Source organism: Pseudorasbora parva, chromosome 10 (assembly GCF_024679245.1).
Source record: "Pseudorasbora parva isolate DD20220531a chromosome 10, ASM2467924v1, whole genome shotgun sequence".
Taxonomy (NCBI): Eukaryota; Metazoa; Chordata; class Actinopteri; order Cypriniformes; family Gobionidae; genus Pseudorasbora; species Pseudorasbora parva.
Window position 1 is genome coordinate 33,862,981 of NC_090181.1, and position 20,631 is coordinate 33,883,611.

Sequence of the window (20,631 nt, forward strand, 5' to 3'; positions counted from 1 at the left end):
AATCAATACAAATGATTATTAATCATATTTTTATTAAATAAGTTATTTTTTCAAATAATAAAAATGGGATTTACAAGGAATATATTACATGTTTATATTATATTACATGTATATGCAATACAAATAAAGATAACATATTTAATCAGCTAACAAGAAAATTAAAAGTAAAGACAAACTTTTAATAGGCAATCGAATAATCGCATCCAAAAGTTTGTTTAAATAATATGTGTGTGTATGTATTAGGTATAATTATATATATATATATATATATATATATATATATATATATATATATATATATATATATATATATATATATATATATATATATATATATATATATATATAATATTATATTATATTATATTATAATATAATATATTAATATTATTAATATAATATTTATATATATTAATATTATATTATATTATATTATATTATATTATATTATATTATATTATATATATAATATAATATAATATAATATAATATAATATAATATAATATAATATAATATAATATAATATAATATAATTAATATAATATAATTGCATTCAATACAAGAATTATTATTAATATTATTATTAATAAAGGTATTTATTCATATAATGAAACTGTGTTTACAAAGTGATTTATAAGGAATACATTCAGCCTACATATATATGTAGATACAAATAAACATAACATATTTAATAAGATAACAAAAAAGTAAATCCAAACATGTAATACGACATGTAATTATTAATATTATTATTATTATTATTATTATTAATGTTATTTATTCATATAGTAAAAACAGATAAATGAACATAATATATTTATTAAGATAACAAGAAAATTAAAAGTAAAGCGAAACCTGTAATATAATTACAATAACATTACAATAATATTAATAATACATGCTATGAATTTATTTATTACTCACAGTAAAAAGTGTGTCTACAAAGTTCTTTAAAAGGAATATATTTAGCATGCATGTATGTAGATACAAATAAGCATATCTAAAAAGATAACAATAAAGAACAATAAAAATAACCAAACCTATAATAAATATAATATAATATACATAATAATAAACAATTAATTTATTCATATAGTAAAAACAGTGTACAAAGTTATTTACGAGGAATATATTTATGTAAATGTATACTAATAAAAAATCTAATACGATAACAAAAAATAGTGAATGACCATAAGAGTTAAGCCAAACCTATAGGCCTACATATAATATATTTAATTTATAAAAAAAAAAACATAATTAATATATTGTATTATTATTATTATTATTATGAAAATGTAAAACAAGAAATAAATAATAGCCTAATCGTAATTTGTAAAGAAAGAAAGAAAGGAAGAAAGAAAGAAAGAAAGAAAGAAAGAAAGAAAGAAAGAAAGAAAGAAAGAAAGAAAGAAAGAAAGAAAGAAAGAAAGAAAGAAAGAAAGAAAGAAAGAAAGAAAGACTTGATGTCAAAAGCCTGATCGCTTTACTTGAACACTTGAAGGCTCCACCTCTCAGAGCTCCTGCCTCACTGACGTCACACACACTCCGCCACATTCATACTCCACCCGCAGCAGCCATGATGGTGGGTGCATTTCTCTCTTACTCCCTCCACCTTCATCATTTACACACCTACAATCCTCCGATGCATCGAGTACTAACGAGCATCTGTCGTCTTTATATTCCGATCGTTCGTTCTGATATTTATGTGTCTCTCCACAGCAAGAAGGGCTGGACGATGGTCCCGATTTCCTTTCGGAAGAGGACAGAGGAGTAAGTTTTTTTTTCCTTTCCCCATTTCTATTCTCTCTCTGTTCCCCTGCTGTTTGTTGTCTGTGTGTTTGTAGTCGTGTAAAGGGCGTGTGTATTACTGCTGGTGTCACTGTGGCCCAGTATGTGTGTGTCCTATTTGAGTCCGTCCGTTCACTTCCTCCTGACAAACCTCACACACACACAAACCCGTGTATGAACAATGACTCTCTAGTCTGATGGCAATACCAGAAACTAGGGCAAGAAACCGCAAACCACATCATGTCATTAACCATAAACTCATCTAGCTGTTTAAATAAGCCTGATAAAGTTAAATAATATGCAGTTAGTCTGTCATCATCGAACTGCTGTTTGCTTTTGTGCAAATCCTATGGTCAATATTACTTTGTAAAAACTGTTAGTCAAATAATGTGACTTATTTGTATAAAATGAAAACTTAATTTATAATGTAACATCAAATTCAACAATGTTGCTCTATAATGTAGCCTATCAGCAAGTGTTATTCTGCAATTCAACTCTTAATTGTAAAGGTTTGGATGATTTGTTTTATTTTTATTAATGTATGTCTTGCAAAAAATACTGTACCAGCAGTACCATGGTACTTTGATATCTACCATGCTACTGTGCATAGTAGTAAAGGTATTCCTATAAATACCCTGGTACTATCATGTCATGAAAACCATGGCATATTGTCAGCTACCATGGTATATTTGTGAAGAAAATGTTTTGTAGAAAACCTGTGAGTTGCAATAATGATTAATCGGAAAGATTGATACTCTTAGAATTGCACTGTATTTATTGCTGACTTGTTTTAATAGCCCAGGGCAGTGAATGTGGATCTTCAAACTGACGCCACACTACAGGTGGACATCTCAGATGCTCTGAGTGAGCGAGACAAGGTCAAGTTCACCGTCCACACGAAGGTACACAACATCAATGAAGAAAAACTACCAGGATTGTGTGTTTGTCATTTCAGCCCTGCCTCCAAAATCAGCTTGAACTTATGCGCATGCAGCTTGCTGCATTCATTCATTAAATTATGAATTATGTTTTTTTGTTTTTTTCCCCCAGAGCACTCTACCTAATTTTAAGCAGAATGAATTTTCTGTGGTCAGACAGCATGAAGAGTTTATCTGGCTCCACGACTCGTTCGTGGAAAATGAAGAATACGCCGGTTATATTGTAAGTACTGTTCAGTGTTTTGCATGGTATGAGATATTCTTGATTAGTGATGTAACAGATAAATGTTAGCCGCAATCACAGGCCTGTAATTCTTTTATTTGCTTTCCACTGGACGTTTGTTTGAACTGTCTGGCTCGTACTCTCTTTTAAACACTACTTCATTATGTGTGTTTGAGAGTGAGTGTTCCAGCCGCTCTTGCCAAGCCTGAATCATTGCTCGTCCTTTTATAGCCCTGGTGTGCATAAAAAGATCGGTTGCCGCATGACGAATGTCATTTTGTTGTAGTTCAGGTGCTAGAAAAAAGGGAAATGATCTTTGCTACAGTTTCTGATTTGGATATATTGGTTGAAACTATTTTTAAAGTAAGATATTCATGGGGATGTTTGATGTGCTTTATTACGAGTACTGTTCAAAACTTTGCTGCCATTAATTGGATCATTTTATTCTGCTAACTGAGCTATTAAATTGATCAATTATAATGTTATAAAAGTTTTTTTTATTTCAATTAAAAACTGTTCTTTTGAACCTTTCTTAAAAAAAGAAAAGTAATGACTGTTTACAACATTGATAATCAAGTCATCTTATTAGAATGATTTCTGAAGGATCATGCGACGCTAAAGACTGGAGTAGTGATGCTGAAAATTCAACTTTGCCATCAAAGGAATAAATTATATTTTAAAATAGAAAACAGTTATTTTAAATAACTGAAATATTGTAATATTACTATGAAAAATGCAAATGCTGCCTTTGTAAACACACAAGAGATTATGAATTTAAAAAAAATATATGATTATATTTAAAGAAAAATCTTATTACAGCTCTTTGAAATACTTGATTCTGATTGGTCAGTCCCAACAAGAGGTAAAAAAATATGAACACAGGCTCATCCGAGTTACTGAAGCTGGCACTTTATGCTTGCTAATTGTTTTTTTCCTTGTGGAAAGTTTTACATTTAGTGAGCATCGAGCAAATAAAGTATAAAAAATCTATTTTATTGATTGACTAAAAGTATTCTCGTTGCTTCATAAAATTAAGGTTTCACCACTGTAGTCACATGGACTAATGGATCTAATACTTTACTACCTTTCTGGACACTAAAAAGTGATAGTTAAATAGCGGCCTATGGATCAGAGAACTCTCGAATTTCCTAAAAAATATAATTTGTGTAATCTGAAGATGAATGAATATCAGATGGGTTTGAAACGCCATTAGGGTAATTAGAGTAATTAATGTCAGTTTGTCACCCCAGTTTGGGGTGAACTAACCCTTTAAATGTCCATCTAGCTTGAACTTGACGCTTGCAACTGCTTTCTTTGCAGAAGCTTGACGTTTAAAGAGCTAATAAAATATATAAACTGATCAATATTTCATGTCTTACTATTTACTTATGTGGCAAGTAGCCTTGTAATAAGCAGGATAATGTACATCCAGCCGGTTGTTATCATAGAATAAATGATCACCCTCTCAGGGTTTATTCTGGATGTACATTACTTACTGACCTCAGACTTTTGAATGGTAGTTTATGTTTTTCAATGACAATTCCAGTGATTATTAGAAATGGACAGGGCCTTCCGTCCTATTCTGTATTTTCATTGGCTTATTTTCTGTATTATTTTAAGTACAAATAGGTCTGTCATTTTTTTTAAATCTGATTTAATGTACTTTCATCTGGGATGCTCCTATTAATACTCAACAAAGAAAGAGTCATGGCACTGACTGCCATTTACAATATCATCAAAGCTGGCATGAATTATTTATAGCACTTTGAGTTTGCATTAGGAACAGCGGCATGAGTGACTGCATTTTTCATTCAGTGACTGGTGATATTACGGATCCCAGAGTTTAATTACCAACGCTGAAACAGTTTTGGGAATCATAATGCCCCTTGAATATCTAACGAAAAGACTTTCCCTGTAGATTCCGCCGGCTCCTCCGAGACCGGATTTCGATGCATCACGGGAGAAACTTCAGAAGCTGGGTGAAGGTGAGGGATCTATGACCAAGGAGGAGTTCACTAAGATGAAACAGGAACTGGAGGCGTGAGTCGATTTGTCTTCATATCTGTTGTTTACTGTGTATTTAGTTGCACACCTTCATTAAGGAGTTAGTTCACCAAAAAATGTACATTATCCCATAATCTATTCACCCTCAAGGCATCCTAGGTGTATAGGACTTTCTTCTTTCAGCCAAATAACAACCAATAAACCAAAATAATAGTAATATAAAAACAATAATGCCTAAACATTGTATTTATGTTCTGCAACTTAACTTTCATGCTTCAGTTCAGTCATGACATAAGCCTTTACTGTCTTATGAAGGCTTTGCGGCTTTTGTAAGAAGCAAACAATATTGGAGAGGGTAACTAAGAACAAGAGATGCCCAGATCAGCTCTAACTTCACCGAATCCACTGTTAAAAACAAACCACCCACCCGCACCGATCGTCACAACTTCAAATCCTTCAAAAACTTCAAAACTTCAATCCTCCATGTTAAGCGCGATGTTATAGTCACATATTAGCTACACTGAAGTAGGTTGCTTAAAAAAAACTTATTTGGTTTTCTGGGGTTTACAAAGAATGGTGTGAAAAGGGAAAAACATCTAGTATGCGGCAATCCTGTGGGCGAAAGTGCCTTGTTGATGCTAGAGGTAAGAGGAGAATGGGCCGAATGATTCAAGCTGATAGAAGAGCAACTTTCACTGAAATAACCACTCGTTACAACCGAGGTATGCAGCAAAGCATTTGTGAAGCCATACCACGCACAACCTTGAGGCGGATGGGCTACAACAGTAGAAGACCACACCGGGTACCACTCATCTCCACTACAAATAGGAAAAAGAGAGTACAATTTGTACAATCTCACCAACATTGGACAGTTGAAGACTGGAAAAATGTTGCCTGGTCTGATGAGTCTTGATTTCGTTTGAGACATTCAGATTTTTGAGTCAGAATTTGGTGTAAACAGAATGAGAACATGGATCTATCATGCCTTGTTACCACTGTACAGGCTGCTGGTGGTGGTGGTGTAATGGTGTGGGGGATGTTTTCTTGGCACACTTTAGGCCCCTTAGTGCCAATTGGGCATTGTTTAAATGCCATGGCCTACCTGAGCATGGTTTCTGACAATGTCTATCCCTTTATAAGCACCATGTACCCATCCTCTGATGGCTACTTCCAGCAAAATAATGCACCATGTCACAAAGCTTGAATCATTTCAAATTGTTTTCTTGAACATGACAATGAGTTCACAGTACTAAAATGGCCCCCACAGTCATCAGATCTTAACCCAATAGAGCATCTTTGGGATGTGGTAGAACGGGAACTTTGTGCCCTGGATGTGCATCCCACAAATCTCCATCAACTGCAAGATGCTACCCTATCAATATGGGCCAACATTTCTAAAGAACGCTTTCAGCACCTTGAATCAGTGCCACGTAGAATTAAAGGACAACTCTGGCTAAACGCTTCTTGTTGTCATGTAAGGGACCTGTTCATGTTGGACAGACATTTTAATTGGATTTTGTGTCTGTTAAGAGGCCCAAAGACACCCTTTACGTCTATGCCTCCATAGCTGCTGTTTTAGCTGAGGGGCTCCGTTTTGCAAGGACCAATCCGTTTTTGTTTTTTTCTATAGACTGTACTCACAAAGGTGTAACGATCAAGATAAACTTAATAATTCCCCGGAGTTGTCCTTTAAGGCAGTTCTGAAGGTGAAAGGGTGTCAAACACGGTATTGTGTAAGAGGTCATCACACTATAAGAATATACTGTAAGTTTCAGAACTGAAAACTTGCTTGTTATTCCAATAAAAGCTTTTATTGACACCAGGCCTGCAGACACCAGCAAATGGCAGGTTTTTTCAACGTGGGGATCTTTGACGTCAAAGGGAGTCAAGCGGCACTTACTGGCTTCCAGTAACTGCCGTACGCAAGTCTATCTCCAGTGGAAACGTGAGCCCTGGCCAGACACGACATATTTGATCAGCGTGGTAGCGCAGAGGTTAAAGCAAAATAAAATGCTGGTCACGAATTAGAAGAGTAAAATGAGAATTTTTTTTAAAGAGAAGTGGCGTAGCTTATGCTACATCCTATGTCATGCGTTGGGTCAGGTTATAAATGTAGATATTTTTCTTACAAAAACCCATCATTTCGCTCCAGAAGACCTTTATTAACCCCCTGGAGCTTCAAAGGGGGCCACTTTTTTGAGCTTCAAAATCTCAGATACTCACTCCCATTATAGAGCCAAGATATTATTTATTATATATCCGACTGTGTTTGATTGAATGAACAAAGTCATATACACCTAGTGCTAGGATGGCTTGAGGATGAGTAAATGATGACATAATTAAAATTTAGGGTGAACTAACCCTTTAATACTACTACTACTACTACTAATAATAATATGAAAATGTGTTCTAGTGAATATCTGGCCATCTTCAAGAAGACCGTGGCAATGCACGAGGTCTTTCTGTGCCGTGTTGCTGCTCATCCCGTCTTGCGCAAAGACTTGAACTTTCATGTTTTCTTAGAGTACAACCAAGACGTAAGTGTGACACATTTTAACTCTGACATTATTGTTCTAAAATAGTTTGAAAAAGTTTTTATTTTTTTTTCACTGTTATTATTACTATTATTCACTACTGTTGTGCAACTTTTCTTTTTTTAAAGTTGTATACTTATATATTAACTATTTGATTGATTAGTGTTTTTGTTAAACAATGAATTAAAACGATTAAATGTTCCTTGAAATCTCACTTATTTTTATTTTTCTCTTTTATTTGAATAACCCAAAAGATCAGATTATTAACAACAAAGTGCAAAACAAGCTGTAGTTGAGGTTGTGCAAAGCAGTTTTGTAGGAAAAACAACCCTTATAGAAATGCAGGTGTCCTACTCAGTAGGCAAAATTAATATTTCTGAGCATTTTAATTGTTCATTTGTCCTTCGATTTGCCACTTGAACTTACAGCTAAGCGTACGAGGGAAAAACAAGAAGGAAAGGCTGGAGGATTTCTTCAAGAACGTGGTGAAGTCTGCAGATGGGGTTCTTGTGGCAGGAGTGAAGGTCAGTTCAGTGTGAGGCCTTCTTCTCATGTCAGGTGACTCTTTTATGTGACTCTGCTTTAGAAATTAGGGGGAGGAGAGGGAGGCCATGACGGCAGTCACCTTTCTGAGAAATTATTTACTTGGGCTTGAGCTTCTTAGTGTTCAACTGTGTGGGTTGAATGATGGTTTATGACTCTCTGGTGAATGCTTCACTGGTAGTGGAATGCACAATTACCAAAACCTTGAAAAGTATAGTCAAAAATAGGGTTGTCATGGCACCAAAATTCCAGTCAATACCAATACCAGTAAAGTTCTCAGTACAAAAGCAAAAGCTTTGAACATTTTAATTTTATTTTTTAAAAAACTATTTAAAAAATATATATATTAAAAAGATCCTGTTTTCTATTTTCGGATATTTTAAAATGTAATTTATTCTTGTGATGCAAAATTGTATTTTCAACATCATTGCTCCATTACTCTTCAGTCATATGATCCTTCAGAAATCATTCTCATATGCTGATTTGCTGCTCAAGAAACATTTAATATTATGAACTTTAAAAAAAAAACTGCTGCTTTTTAGAGGCGGTTATACATTTTTTTAAAGGATTTTTTGATGTAGAGAAAGTTCAAAATAACAGCATTTATTTGTTTATTTATCATTATAAATGTCTTTACTGTCAACTTTGATCCCTTTAATGTATTCTTCTGAATAAAAGTATTGATCTCTTTTAAAAAGATTCTTATGTTTTCACTTTTACATGGTGTTGAACATAAATGTATGTTGGTGGTGTGTGTGTGTACACAACCATCCTATAATGGTAAAAATCTACCCACTATACTTTTTTAAATCCCCATAAATCATAAGCAGTGTCTCAGAATAAACAGTTTCTATGCAATGTAATGTCACATGATTAGGCCCCATCCATGACTTTTTACGGACTCTGCCTTATTAGCATAGACCCCGCCCTGAATGAGCTGTACACGTTTATCTCCTCCTGTTACAGCAGAGTTCAAGTAAGAAATGTATTTTTTATTAAAGCTTCACTCAAGAGAGTAATTTTCTATATTGCTTTTGCAGAGGTGTCAAAAGTACTCGCATACATTACTCAAGTGGAAGCATAGATACTAGGGTTTAAAAATACTTTTGTAGAAGTTGAAGTATCAACTCAAGCTTTTTACTTAAGTAAAAGTGTAAAAGTACTGGTTTTCAAAACTACTTAAAGTATAAAAGTAAAAGTAATGTAAGGAAAAAAATGCCATTAAAGACAAAAGCTTAGGCCACACCACAGGGGCCTAGAGTGCACTACCCCACCTCCTCAAAAAACATTTTTCTAAAGGCCATAATGACTATAATGTTATATTAAAATGTTAATGCTGAAAAATTTGGGATGCACTGGCTACCTGTTTCAGCCACATATACCCATTGAAAATGAATGCATTTTAGTACAATGGACATATACCATATGTGTACTGCTGAGCATTAACATGTTTCCTGAAGCGGAAGATATGATGACTAGTTGCCTATAAGTAATGAATAACCTTTATCGGAATGTAAATGTAGGCTACATGTGTGATCAGTCGACGATTTAGAGCCCTACGGGCCCTGGCTTTTTTTACACACCTAAACTCATACCCACTGTCGGCCGCTGACTGCTTGGTTGTCACTTTAAAAAAAATTAACAAAAACAAATTATCCAAACATTTTTCTAAATTAACTTTATTAAAGAAACTAAACAAAATATAACTATTGGACATTACAAACAAAGCTGAACTATTTTAATGACTGCAGGAGTGTGTCATAAGAAGGATTGTGCAGGGCCTGTGCAGGGCTCAAAGGTCACCAAAACTGGCAAAATAATGTGATGATATTTTATTGAAGAAGCCACTTTGTGCAAACAGTGCCCAATATAAGATATCGGAAAAAGCACATAATTAACAGGCATTTCACGTTAAAACACACCATTGCCAAAATGCGTAATTCATTGATATACTGTACAATAATCCGCCGACAAAAAAATAACAATGCGCTTAGCTTTGCTCTGACAAAACTACAGTACCCTTGTGAAGTTCATAGGACATGCACTTAGCCCAGTCAAAACTGATTCATCATTGATTCAAACCTCTTTCAGCAGCTGTTGGGGTTGCTAGTTGCAGATGTCCCGAGTGTGTATGGACAGGAATCATGATTATATAAAGAGTCTTCGAGTCACAGGTGTAATCCATGTTTGAGAGTTTGTTCACTCTACCACTCCTTACTGTAGAAACGGCTTGTGTATATATACTGTATGTATGCCACTTTAGCATAGCAATCACTTGAATATACATCTACAACGAGTTATCGCGCTAAAAACCTGGCTGTCATGAATGAGCGCGTCTGCCTGCTGATCGCTGATTGACTGAAAGTGCGTGCTCGTGCGCTGGAACCCGCCCAATCTGGCAACACCGTGTGTGATTTGTGCTTTGAGTCATGTGCAAGCGCGATGTAACCAATAGGGTGTTGGAATGGTATATGTTTACACTTCTCATCCAACCACAATCAAATTCACACTATCCGGATGACGCGATTTATCTGCATAGTTTTTTTTTAAACAAGATGAAATGAAAGAGGAGTAACGAGGCTATTTTTAAAAAGTAAGGAGTAGAAAGTACAGATAATTGCGTGAAAATGTAAGGAGTAGAAGTAAAAAGTAGGCAGAAAAATAATTACTCCAGTAAAGTATAGATACCCAAAATTTCTACTTAAGTAAGGTAACGAAGTATTTGTACTTCGTTACTTGACACCTCTGTGCTTTTGTTTGATTAATATTAACATCATATTGAGCAGTAGATATTGTGTATTACGTTGCTTTCACAGATCTAATATACACATGCAATTTCTTTCCCTGCTGTTTACCTACACAGATATAACCTACTATGTTTGTGAACCTTTTTATTTATTTTTTACATAAACTTGACATTTTAAGATAAATAAGACGTGATAGAGAACTTAGTTTGATCCTCATGGGACCACACTGTGTGACATCCAGCTTTCTGTGCACGTGCTTCGGAGGTGTGCATTTAGAAAACAGCTTTAAAATGCATGATGATGAAGAACTGCAATGTCACATAAGTGACCACGATAATCAAATCCAAACAGATGTTTTCGTTTTTGGCAGAGTATGCTATAAAGCCTCCGCCCTCTCGTGGAAAGTGGGGTGGGGAGCAGCAGCTCATTTGCATTTAAAGATACATGCACAAAAACAGCATTTTTTTTTGCTTCCACTCAAAAATGGGCATTTACAACATGGTATATGTGGTATATGTTTACAACAGTGTATTTTAAGCTGAAACTTTAGACACATTCTGGGGACACCTGAGACTTTTACTCTTGTAAAAAGGGTATACTGGGTCCTTTTTATGTAAGACTGCCAGAAATAGAATCTCGCAAAACTTGTCAAGACCGTGTCCATGTCATGTTTCTTCCCAAAATATTTAAATAATAATAAAAAAAAAATTGTTGTGAGATTCACCTTAGAATTGCATATTTATTGGTTTGGGTTTTTTGTAAATTGTATGTTTATTGCTATTTTATGACAGGACGTTGATGATTTCTTTGAACACGAGAAGACATTCCTATTAGAGTACCACAACCGTGTCAAAGACGCATCTGCCAAATCTGATCGAATGATCAGGTCTCACAAAAGTAAGTTTCTCTTTTCAGCGCACATTTATAGATGCTTGCAGCTCACGTGACTGTGTAGTGTCGAGGATAAGGCAAGGTCAAAGTTCTCCACTCACAGGAAGTGTGTGTTATAGAGATAAATGACAAACAATACCTTTACCAATAGCATTTCGGATGCATGCTCAAGAAACAAAAATCTGTTTTAGTGCTTTGCATCTCCTAAGGTTCATTTGATAAAACATTTTAAAACCAGAAACTGACATTTAATGTCAAATCTATGTATTATAAGTACGCCCATATCATCATGAGGGTGTTTTATAGGGTTTAGTTCTGCTTGTGTCCAACATTAATTTGCCTGTAGTTATGGACACTGGAATTTTTTTCCGTTATGGAGCATTAACAGGAAACCAAAGGCAGTACTTAATGCTGCTTAGTGGGAAAACATGTAATTTGTCAGGAAGTCAGAAACTGTCAGGTGAATCCGTTGGCCTTTTCACACTAACATGTAATTCTCCCTGTGGAAACGTTTTGTTAGATGATCTGTATAATGTTTAAACTAAGTTTTTTTAGTTTAGAGATTTGAATGCAACACTTTCTATTAATACAGATTTATTTAGAAATGTGTTTTTGTCATTCACATAATTTTCTTGCAACGTGTGGAGCCAAATGTTTTGCATTTCCTTGTGTGCCGCTAGTCTTATTGGCACAACACTGAAACATGATCTGGAAAAGCAGAATTCTGTGAAGCAGTGTTAAGTGCTGCAGCACTGAGTCAATGAATGTGTGAAACACTGACAGCTTTTCCTCCTCTAGAGATCTAACAGGACGTGTGTTTCAGGTGCGGCAGATGATATCAACAGAATCGCCTCCACGCTGTACACCTTAGGAACCCAAGACTCCACAGATCTGTGCAAGTACGACATCGATTTCCCTGTGTAACTCTACAATTAAATGTCATAGCCTCTTTTTGACTTTTTTTGTCACTTCTAAACAGATTTTTCCTGAAAGTATCAGAGCTTTTTGAGAAAACACGGGTAAGCATTTCCAGTTCTATAAGATAATTGTAATATAGATGTAGAGCTGTGCGATTAATCGGTAAAAGATCTGCAGCCTCAAATCAAACACCCGCACAATCTCATTCCCAAATGACAACGATGTCTATTAGACCTTTGACAAAAACACATCTGAACATTCATATCTGCTGACCCAGAGAAAGTGTTTTCAACCACACAGTATTATTATTTCTGTTATAAATATTAATATTATCAAAGAGTAATAAGGTTAAAGTTTACAGTTCAAATATAAACACTGATGTCTAATACAGTAATAATCAAAATGGAGAAAATCACCTTTTTAATGTAACTTGGCACTTCAAATTACGATTGTCATTGAGTTACACCAGACGTTGGCGACAAGTGACTGTTCAAAAATGTATTAGAGTGAGTAAATGTATTTGATTTCAGTAATAAGTGATACACATTTTATATAGACTGCAGCAATTAACATTTTGTCGGAACCTCTTAGTAAATGACGTTATTTTGTTCAGATGTCTGTTCAGAATCGTGTGTGAATCATGATTTCTGTTTGATACAAAAATAATTATTCTCTATTCATCCAGAATCGTGCAGCTCTATATAGATGCATTTTTTATATATAGTGACTCCTTTAAACCTGGAAATGTTTTTTTAGTTTTTTTTTTTATCATAAAACATTTAAAACAACAAAACAACTGACATAGAATGAATAACAAATATTGGTAACACCTTACAGTATAATACATTGTTAAACTATCATTCTAAAAAATCTAACTATATTTTTTATATTGCTTATATCTTTAAGTTAGTTATTTTAAATATTTGTTCGTGTCAGTTCAGGGTATTGCAACTAATGTACTTTAATTGTTCACAATAATGTTGATGAAATTTCTTTTTTTACTTTTTAAATATATTTTGAGTGTCTTACTGAGGTAAGCAAAAGTAATTTTGGTGTGTTTACAACCTCAGCTGTTTTTAGTCAAAAAGAAGGCAGAATTTGATGAATCAGAGAGTTAGGGACTGTAAAGTCTCACACTTTTTCCTCTCACTTGTTTTTAAATTCTGTTTCCTGTGCAGAAAATTGAAGCACGCGTAGCAGCCGATGAGGATTTGAAACTTGCCGACTTGTTGAAGTACTACCTCAGGGAGTCGCAAGCCGCTAAGGTAGAGACGTGTGGTCAGCATGTTGAACTGACGGCTGCTCATTAGAGGTCGTTCCTACATTAGGGAGTGAACTGTTGATCTAGCCAAGCCCTGAGATGTAATGTAATTGAGCCACAACAGTTATTCTGACCGTTCATTTTACACTGAGGCATTACCTCTTGGACCTTACGATTTAGTTTTTTTTGGTATATTAATTGTTTGTTGCCCAGGATTATTACTATTATTGCTTGCTGAAACCATTTTAGATGCTTTTAGATTATATGAGTTTCTTAAGTTGTAAACCACATTATCTCCTTAACAGGACCTCCTGTACAGACGAGGAAGGGCATTAGTCGATTATGAGAATGCTAATAAAGCTCTGGACAAAGCCCGAGCTAAAAACAAGGATGTCCTCCAAGCAGAAACCACACAGCAAGTGTGCTGTCAGAAGTTTGAGAAAATCTCTGAATCTGCAAAACAAGGTACTTTTATATGTATCATTCAAACAGTGACTTGGTTTTACACCGTTTCCTAACCAGCTGCAGCACTGTAAAAGCATCTCTTCCCTGTAAATCTTCCTTGTAATCCCACAGGAAATTGACTTTTGCAGATTGCTCTGTTTTAGGTGTGACACTAGTTAGCTCCTCCCACTGTTAGTTAAATCTCATTGGCTCCACAGATCTGCTCCACAGATCTGAACATTTTAAAGACTTGTTCTGATTGTGTCAGTTCACCAGTGGTGGAAAGAATACTGAAAAAGCATTCTCAAGTAGAATTACTGTTACTTGTCAAAAAATGTAGTTCAAGTAAAGTAAAAGTACCTAAATTCTACTCAAAGTAGGAGTAAAAAATAGCCCTTTTAAAAGTACTCAAGGGTAGTGAGTGTCATGCTGTAATGTTATTCCACCTTATGCCCTGGCAATTAAAATGTAGCTTACTCTTTTATGGATGATTCTCAGTAAGAACAAAAAAAGCCCTGAGATCAACAGTATTTCAATATTTCTTTGAATATTTATTTTTATTTTACTGCTAGCACTTCATTTTGTAGAGGTTTTCTTGCGGTTAATTAAAAAAGGTTGTACATTAACAATTCTACATTAAAAAAAAACCCAGTTCTTTCTTTTCAAGACACATTCATTGTACAGCTTTCATTTCAATAGATGTTTTCTCTGTAAAAAGAATACACTTAAGAAATCAGAATAGAGTAACTCACAATTTTCTCTACTGATTATTTTTGCTTGCAATTAAAAATAAATAAACCTAATTTAAATATAAATCTGATGTTTTATTAAAGTTATTTGCTACATGGACTACAATTTTAAATCACCATGTTGTGTGAACACATAAATATGCACTTCAATATGCTGACAGAAAGCAGGTTTATGTGTTTAATGTTAAACCAAATCGATGTAAGGGACAAAAATCTAGTAGTGATGATCGGTTAATGCCTAATGCACTTTAAAGTCTGGCAAACAATCAAGCTGAAGTGAAGTGTTTCCAGAGATGGCCCCGAGAGCTTGTGCAGCGCTAACAGAATGCGGACCATGTGTGTATGTATATTCTGCAGTCAATTTCAATAATTGTTGAAGACAATTTGAAAATTTCAGTCATCATACAGTAGCCAGCACTTATCTCCTTTCATAAAGTGTGTGTGTGCCTCACTCTAGACCGGTTGCTATGGTTGATTTGACGGGAGTCATAAGCGTGACGCATAAAGACAACGGAATGATTATTCGTCTTAGCCAATCACGTTGACAGGAAAATAAATAAACAATGTAACGACGGCAGGTTTAGGCAAAATAGCACAGTAAAAGTACCGATACAGCACTTAAAATGTATTCATGTAAAAGTAAATGTACACTGTTTAACTACTTAAAAAAGTACAATTCCTGAGAAAAACTACTCAATTACAGTAACGAGAGTATTTGTAATTTGTAACTTCACACCACTGCAGTTCACACTAGTGCTGCGTTCCAGATCGGTTTTATTATGCCCGTCATTCGCTAACTTCCCACCTTCTCGTTCACTCGGATGTTCGTAATTGCTTACGTTGCATGAGTGCCCAGCTGCCCACTATTGGCGGAACATTTGCAATGGACCGAACTGGAACGTCCTAAGCTCTTGAGCTCTTGGAATCCACTGTGGAGTTGATTTTTTTTTAATGTTTCATGCAGCATTCTGTATGTATATAGGTATGTTTGGGTTGTTTAAAATGTTTTTAAAAATAATTAAAATATCATAGTTGTTTGTGGTGAGGTAAATAAACGCGATATGCGGTGACGTCACAATCGCGTTGCATTGTGGTATATGAAGCTGCCTGAAATGTACATATGAAGTAGACTTGCTCCCTCTGTCAAAATTGAGGGAGCAAGAGCCTGACGTTATAAACTTCCCTTGTCCACTTCCTGAAGTGGAACGCACTTCATAATGGCGGTGGGGATTCCTCGAGGGGAAGTACTTATGGAAGTTCGCAAGTGTGTGTCTAAAAGTGGAGTGGAACGCAGCATAGGGCTTCACAAATAATAGAAAAAAATCCAAAATTACGATTTGGAAATTGTAGTTCTATTATAAAATTGCAAAGGCTACAAATTCATGTCAACACCATTGCTGATTATTTTATCCTTAAAACTGCAGTGAACCAAAGACAGTCTTAAAAAATATTTAAAAATATTTGAAATCGCTGGTGTTTCTGACATCACAAACTACCTTGTGACCAATCACAGCACGTATGGGCGAACTTTACCATATCATTAACTATGATTGCTCTGAAGCAGGGGAGTCTCAAGAAAATATTTTTCTGTTGATATCATAGACTGTAAAAAAAATATGGATGTAGTGTGCGAGACGTCACCCATAGGATTCCGATTAGCCGTTCTGAAGCTTAAAGCGAGCTGGGCGTTGCCATCTTGCAAGCGCGTCATCTCGTGTCTCTCCCGGATAACAGAAAATGGGCAAAGAGGCGGGATGTGGGTAGAGCTTTGGTGACAAAATGACTATAGTCGGCGGATAAATGGCTATCCACCTGTCACTCAAAGTAACCACGCCCTTAATTATGCATAACTTTAAGGCTTTATATAATGTAAGCAAATGAGTTATAAAAAAATTCACCCTCTCACAGTTGTCATGACGGTCAAATTTAGCCGTATAGACCAAAACCACAATTTGTACCAGGCTGTAAACATGTTTTTTCTGCTGTTAAGTTGGGAATTTTAACATGGGGCTCAATGAGATTCTGCTCCCTTCTGGAGCCTGTCCCTAGTGGCCAGTCGATGAATTGCAGTTTACATTACTTCCGTATTGGCTTCAAGAGAGATCGCAGGAGATTGCAGCTTGGTTGATATGAAAAATCGGGTACATTTAGCAATATAGCGGGTGAATTATATGATGTATATTACAATGTTATGATGACCTATATGCCTTTCTCCACTGGCATTCTATGATGTTCAAAGCGTTTCTAAGGATATTGATTTTTACAAGGCAGCTGACTCTAAGATGGTGAACAGGACAACACATTGGCAACACATTATTAGCTGTTTGATAACATAGTCAAGCAGAAGGCTAATCATATAAATGTTCTGATGTTGTAGAGATCGATAATTAAAATGCATTATCATTCTAAAACATTAACTTGAGTAAAGGTTGAGCGAGTGGATCTCTGAGCTGGTGTGTGTAAATGGGTGGGGCTAATTTGCATATTCATAGAGCCGCATCAACTACATGAAGCTGGGGTGTAGAGTTACATTTAAGCTATTTTAAGGCATGAATTAAAAAAACATATAAATATGTAATTTTGATGATTAAAGATGAGTTTTAAGGGACAAGATTATTAACTACAGGGGGCTTTAAATATACAGGTGTTAAACAATGAAACTGACACCCCTGGTTTTAGACCACAATAATGTATTATTATGGTTTAGGGCCTCCTTTTGCAGCCAATACAGCATCAGTTCATCTAGGGAATGACAGATACAAGTCCTTCACGGTGGCCAGATGGATTTTGAGCTATTTCTCTTCTAGAACAGTGGTCAGGTCACTAGTGATGCTGGTGAAGGAAAACGTTTTCTGACTCACTCCTCCAAAACACACCAAAGTGGCTCAAAAATATTTAGATCTGGTGAATGTGTAGGCCATTGGAGATGTTCAACTTCACTTTAAAGTTCATCAAACCATTCTGTTACAAGTCTTGCTGTGTCTTGGTGCATTATCATGCTAATTCACAACGCCCTCTTCAGGGTACAATGTACAATGGGAACCATTAGGAGCACTTGGTCCTTCAGAATGGTTCAGTAGTACTTGGCAGTGAAGAAGTAGCCCTACCCATCAAGCACAGTAGCGAATGCCATGATGTTGTAGCCAAATCCATTACTGATCCTGTGCTTTACTGTTGTGTCTTCTCCACACCATAACTCCTACGGATGTGGGAAAGACAGTGAAGGTGGACTCATCAGAACAATACACGTTTATCCAAAGCCCAAGATTTCACTGTATGGCAACATTAAAAATCAACATTTGCACCAAGGGTTTGGCTAAAGCAGCCCGATGTGAATATTGAGGCTGCAGTGGCTCAGTGGTTCATGATTGTCTACAAACCGGAAGGTTGGTGGTTTGATCCCCGGTTCCACCTGACCAAGTGTTGAGGTGTCCATGAGTCAAGACACCTAACCCCAGCTGCTCCCGGCGAGGATGGCGCCTTGTATGGCTGACATCCGCCATCAGTGTATGAATGTGTGAATGTGAGGCAACATGTAAAGGTTTTTTGGATGGCCATGGGTCTGTTATAGCGCTATATAAATGCAGTCCATTTACCTCTTTTTTAAAAACAAAAAACAAAAAACATTTTAGAGCTCCCAACAAACAGTTTTGGTGGAAACAGGAGAGTCGAGGTGCACATTTAATTCTGCAGTGAGTTGGGCTGATGTGGTTTTGTTTTTTTGGATACAATCTGAGTAAGTACCTGCACATCCCTTTTAGACAGCTTCCTCTTGCATCAAAACATCCAACACTATATGGGCCAGTGTTTCAGTTTCATTGTCCGACCCCTGTGTGTGAAAAGCATATTTCAGAGAGAAGCGCAGAGCTGTTCATTTACACAAGTGCAGCTCGTGATCTGGTGTTTTCACATTCTCAGAACGCTTATAAAGTGGCTGTTTTCAACAAAAGAGAAGGTTTAAAGTTACAATAAACTTGAAGTAACTATATACCTTTTCTTTTGTATTGTGGCATTTATCTGAGTGAAACTGATTATCAAAAAAAAGAAAAAAAAAGAAAAGTAGGGCTCAGTTGTATGCATCGGTTGTTGATTTTGAAATGTGGATGATGCTCTCAAGTGGAGAACGTGAGCTTTCAGGGTTGGGGTTTAAACTGACTAAATGATTGGAGAATTTTTGATCAAACATTATGAATGCATGGATGAATTAAATAATGTTATATAATAATTTTAGTTTTAAAAAACTAAAAATAGTTTTTTGCAGCTATTTTCCCCAAATCGTGCTGTCCTACTTCACACAGAGGCTGTGTATTTATTATTAGTTTATTATTAGAAAATAGTTTTGACATGGTGTTCTGGAATTTTTAAAACAACATAAGTATTAAATTGTTCTCATGTGGATTACTGCTATTAACCTAAGATTGCTTCAAGGAGATTGTCTCTCTATTACGCTTACTGGAAGTTACTTTGGATAAAAGCATCTGCTAAACGGCTGTTTGCGTACTAAATATTAATGCTCATTGCCCAATGCTTGTTTTCCATTTAGAACTGATAGATTTCAAGACACGGCGAGTAGCAGCATTCAGAAAGAACTTGGTGGAACTGGCCGAGCTGGAACTCAAACATGCCAAGGTTTCCATTTACTTTATACTGTGACTCTTCAGTGATTTCAGATCCGGGGATTATTTATTGATGACATGCCCTAATCTCTGTCCAGGGGAATCTACAGTTGCTGCAGAGCTGTTTGGGGGTCTTGAAAGGAGACACTTAGGTCCTTGAACCAGGTTCTCCATATAGGGCTTTCCCTGCTTTGGTCTCGTCTTCATTCGGAAGATGGAGGAGAGAACATACCTGGGGTCAGTTTGTCTAAAGAGACGTCTGTACTTACCACTACCAGAGACACCATACTCCCTCCACAACCCCCCCTAAAGTGAGGCAGTCCACGGTGGAAGATCAACCGGTCCACACAGCACAAGATATGCGACTTCATTTAATCACGCATTTTTAACTTTTGATTGTTAATAGTTTTTTTGCTACATCACACTCGTTTCTGCCATTTCTGTCCAGTTTGTTTATCTGTTTTGTTTCGCTTGTTTTTGTTTCTCCTGTTGTAATCTTTAAAGTTAGTTTTGGTGATCTGTGTGTGGATGCTGCTCAGATATCTTGTTCAAGTTGAGCTGATTGTTATTACAATTAAAGTGTATGGTCACTCAAAGCCTTGTACATGTGTACGTTTTCATCGTATAGCTCTAATGAATAATGAACGTAATCAGACTAATTTTCTGCCGAGCAGTTTATTCCTCTTTTTCATTCCTAACAAATAATGCTTCAGTATGTTTGCCTTAAAACGTAGATTAATATGATATTGTTAAAAAAAATCATACATGGATGCATTTTTTCCCCCAGATTTTTTTTTAAGTGCACTGTATATGAATGTTGTTTTCTTATTCACAATATGTGACCAAAGCTTCCATTTATTCAGATGGAGGAATGCTGACATAAACTCTGGTGAACAATGATAAAATGACCATGGAAAAAACTAAAAATAAATGATGCTGTTTACTTTAAGTGAGGTTTTTTTTTTAATATGAAC

At 35.6% G+C, this 20,631-nt stretch overlaps 1 protein-coding gene across 1 annotated transcript; it reads left to right on the forward strand.

The window, feature by feature from the left end:
- The first annotated feature begins 1,516 nt into the window (after positions 1-1,516).
- Positions 1,517-20,606, forward strand: snx6 (sorting nexin 6). Its single transcript, XM_067455952.1, has 14 exons — positions 1,517-1,583; positions 1,721-1,771; positions 2,587-2,691; positions 2,840-2,950; positions 4,869-4,990; positions 7,368-7,491; positions 7,917-8,012; positions 11,570-11,675; positions 12,493-12,568; positions 12,649-12,688; positions 13,766-13,852; positions 14,154-14,313; positions 19,585-19,670; positions 19,756-20,606. Exons 1-14 carry the CDS (start codon positions 1,578-1,580, stop codon positions 19,807-19,809), a joined length of 1,224 nt encoding a protein of 407 aa, XP_067312053.1. The 5' UTR covers positions 1,517-1,577; the 3' UTR covers positions 19,810-20,606.
- Positions 20,607-20,631: the final 25 nt, after the last annotated feature.

Bases quoted from the DNA above. Each gene is read 5' to 3' on its own strand.
- snx6 (XM_067455952.1), top strand. The intron at 2,692-2,839 runs GTACACAACATC...TTTTTCCCCCAG, and splicing joins AGTTCACCGTCCACACGAAG to AGCACTCTACCTAATTTTAA. The intron at 14,314-19,584 runs GTACTTTTATAT...TTTTCCATTTAG, and splicing joins CTCTGAATCTGCAAAACAAG to AACTGATAGATTTCAAGACA.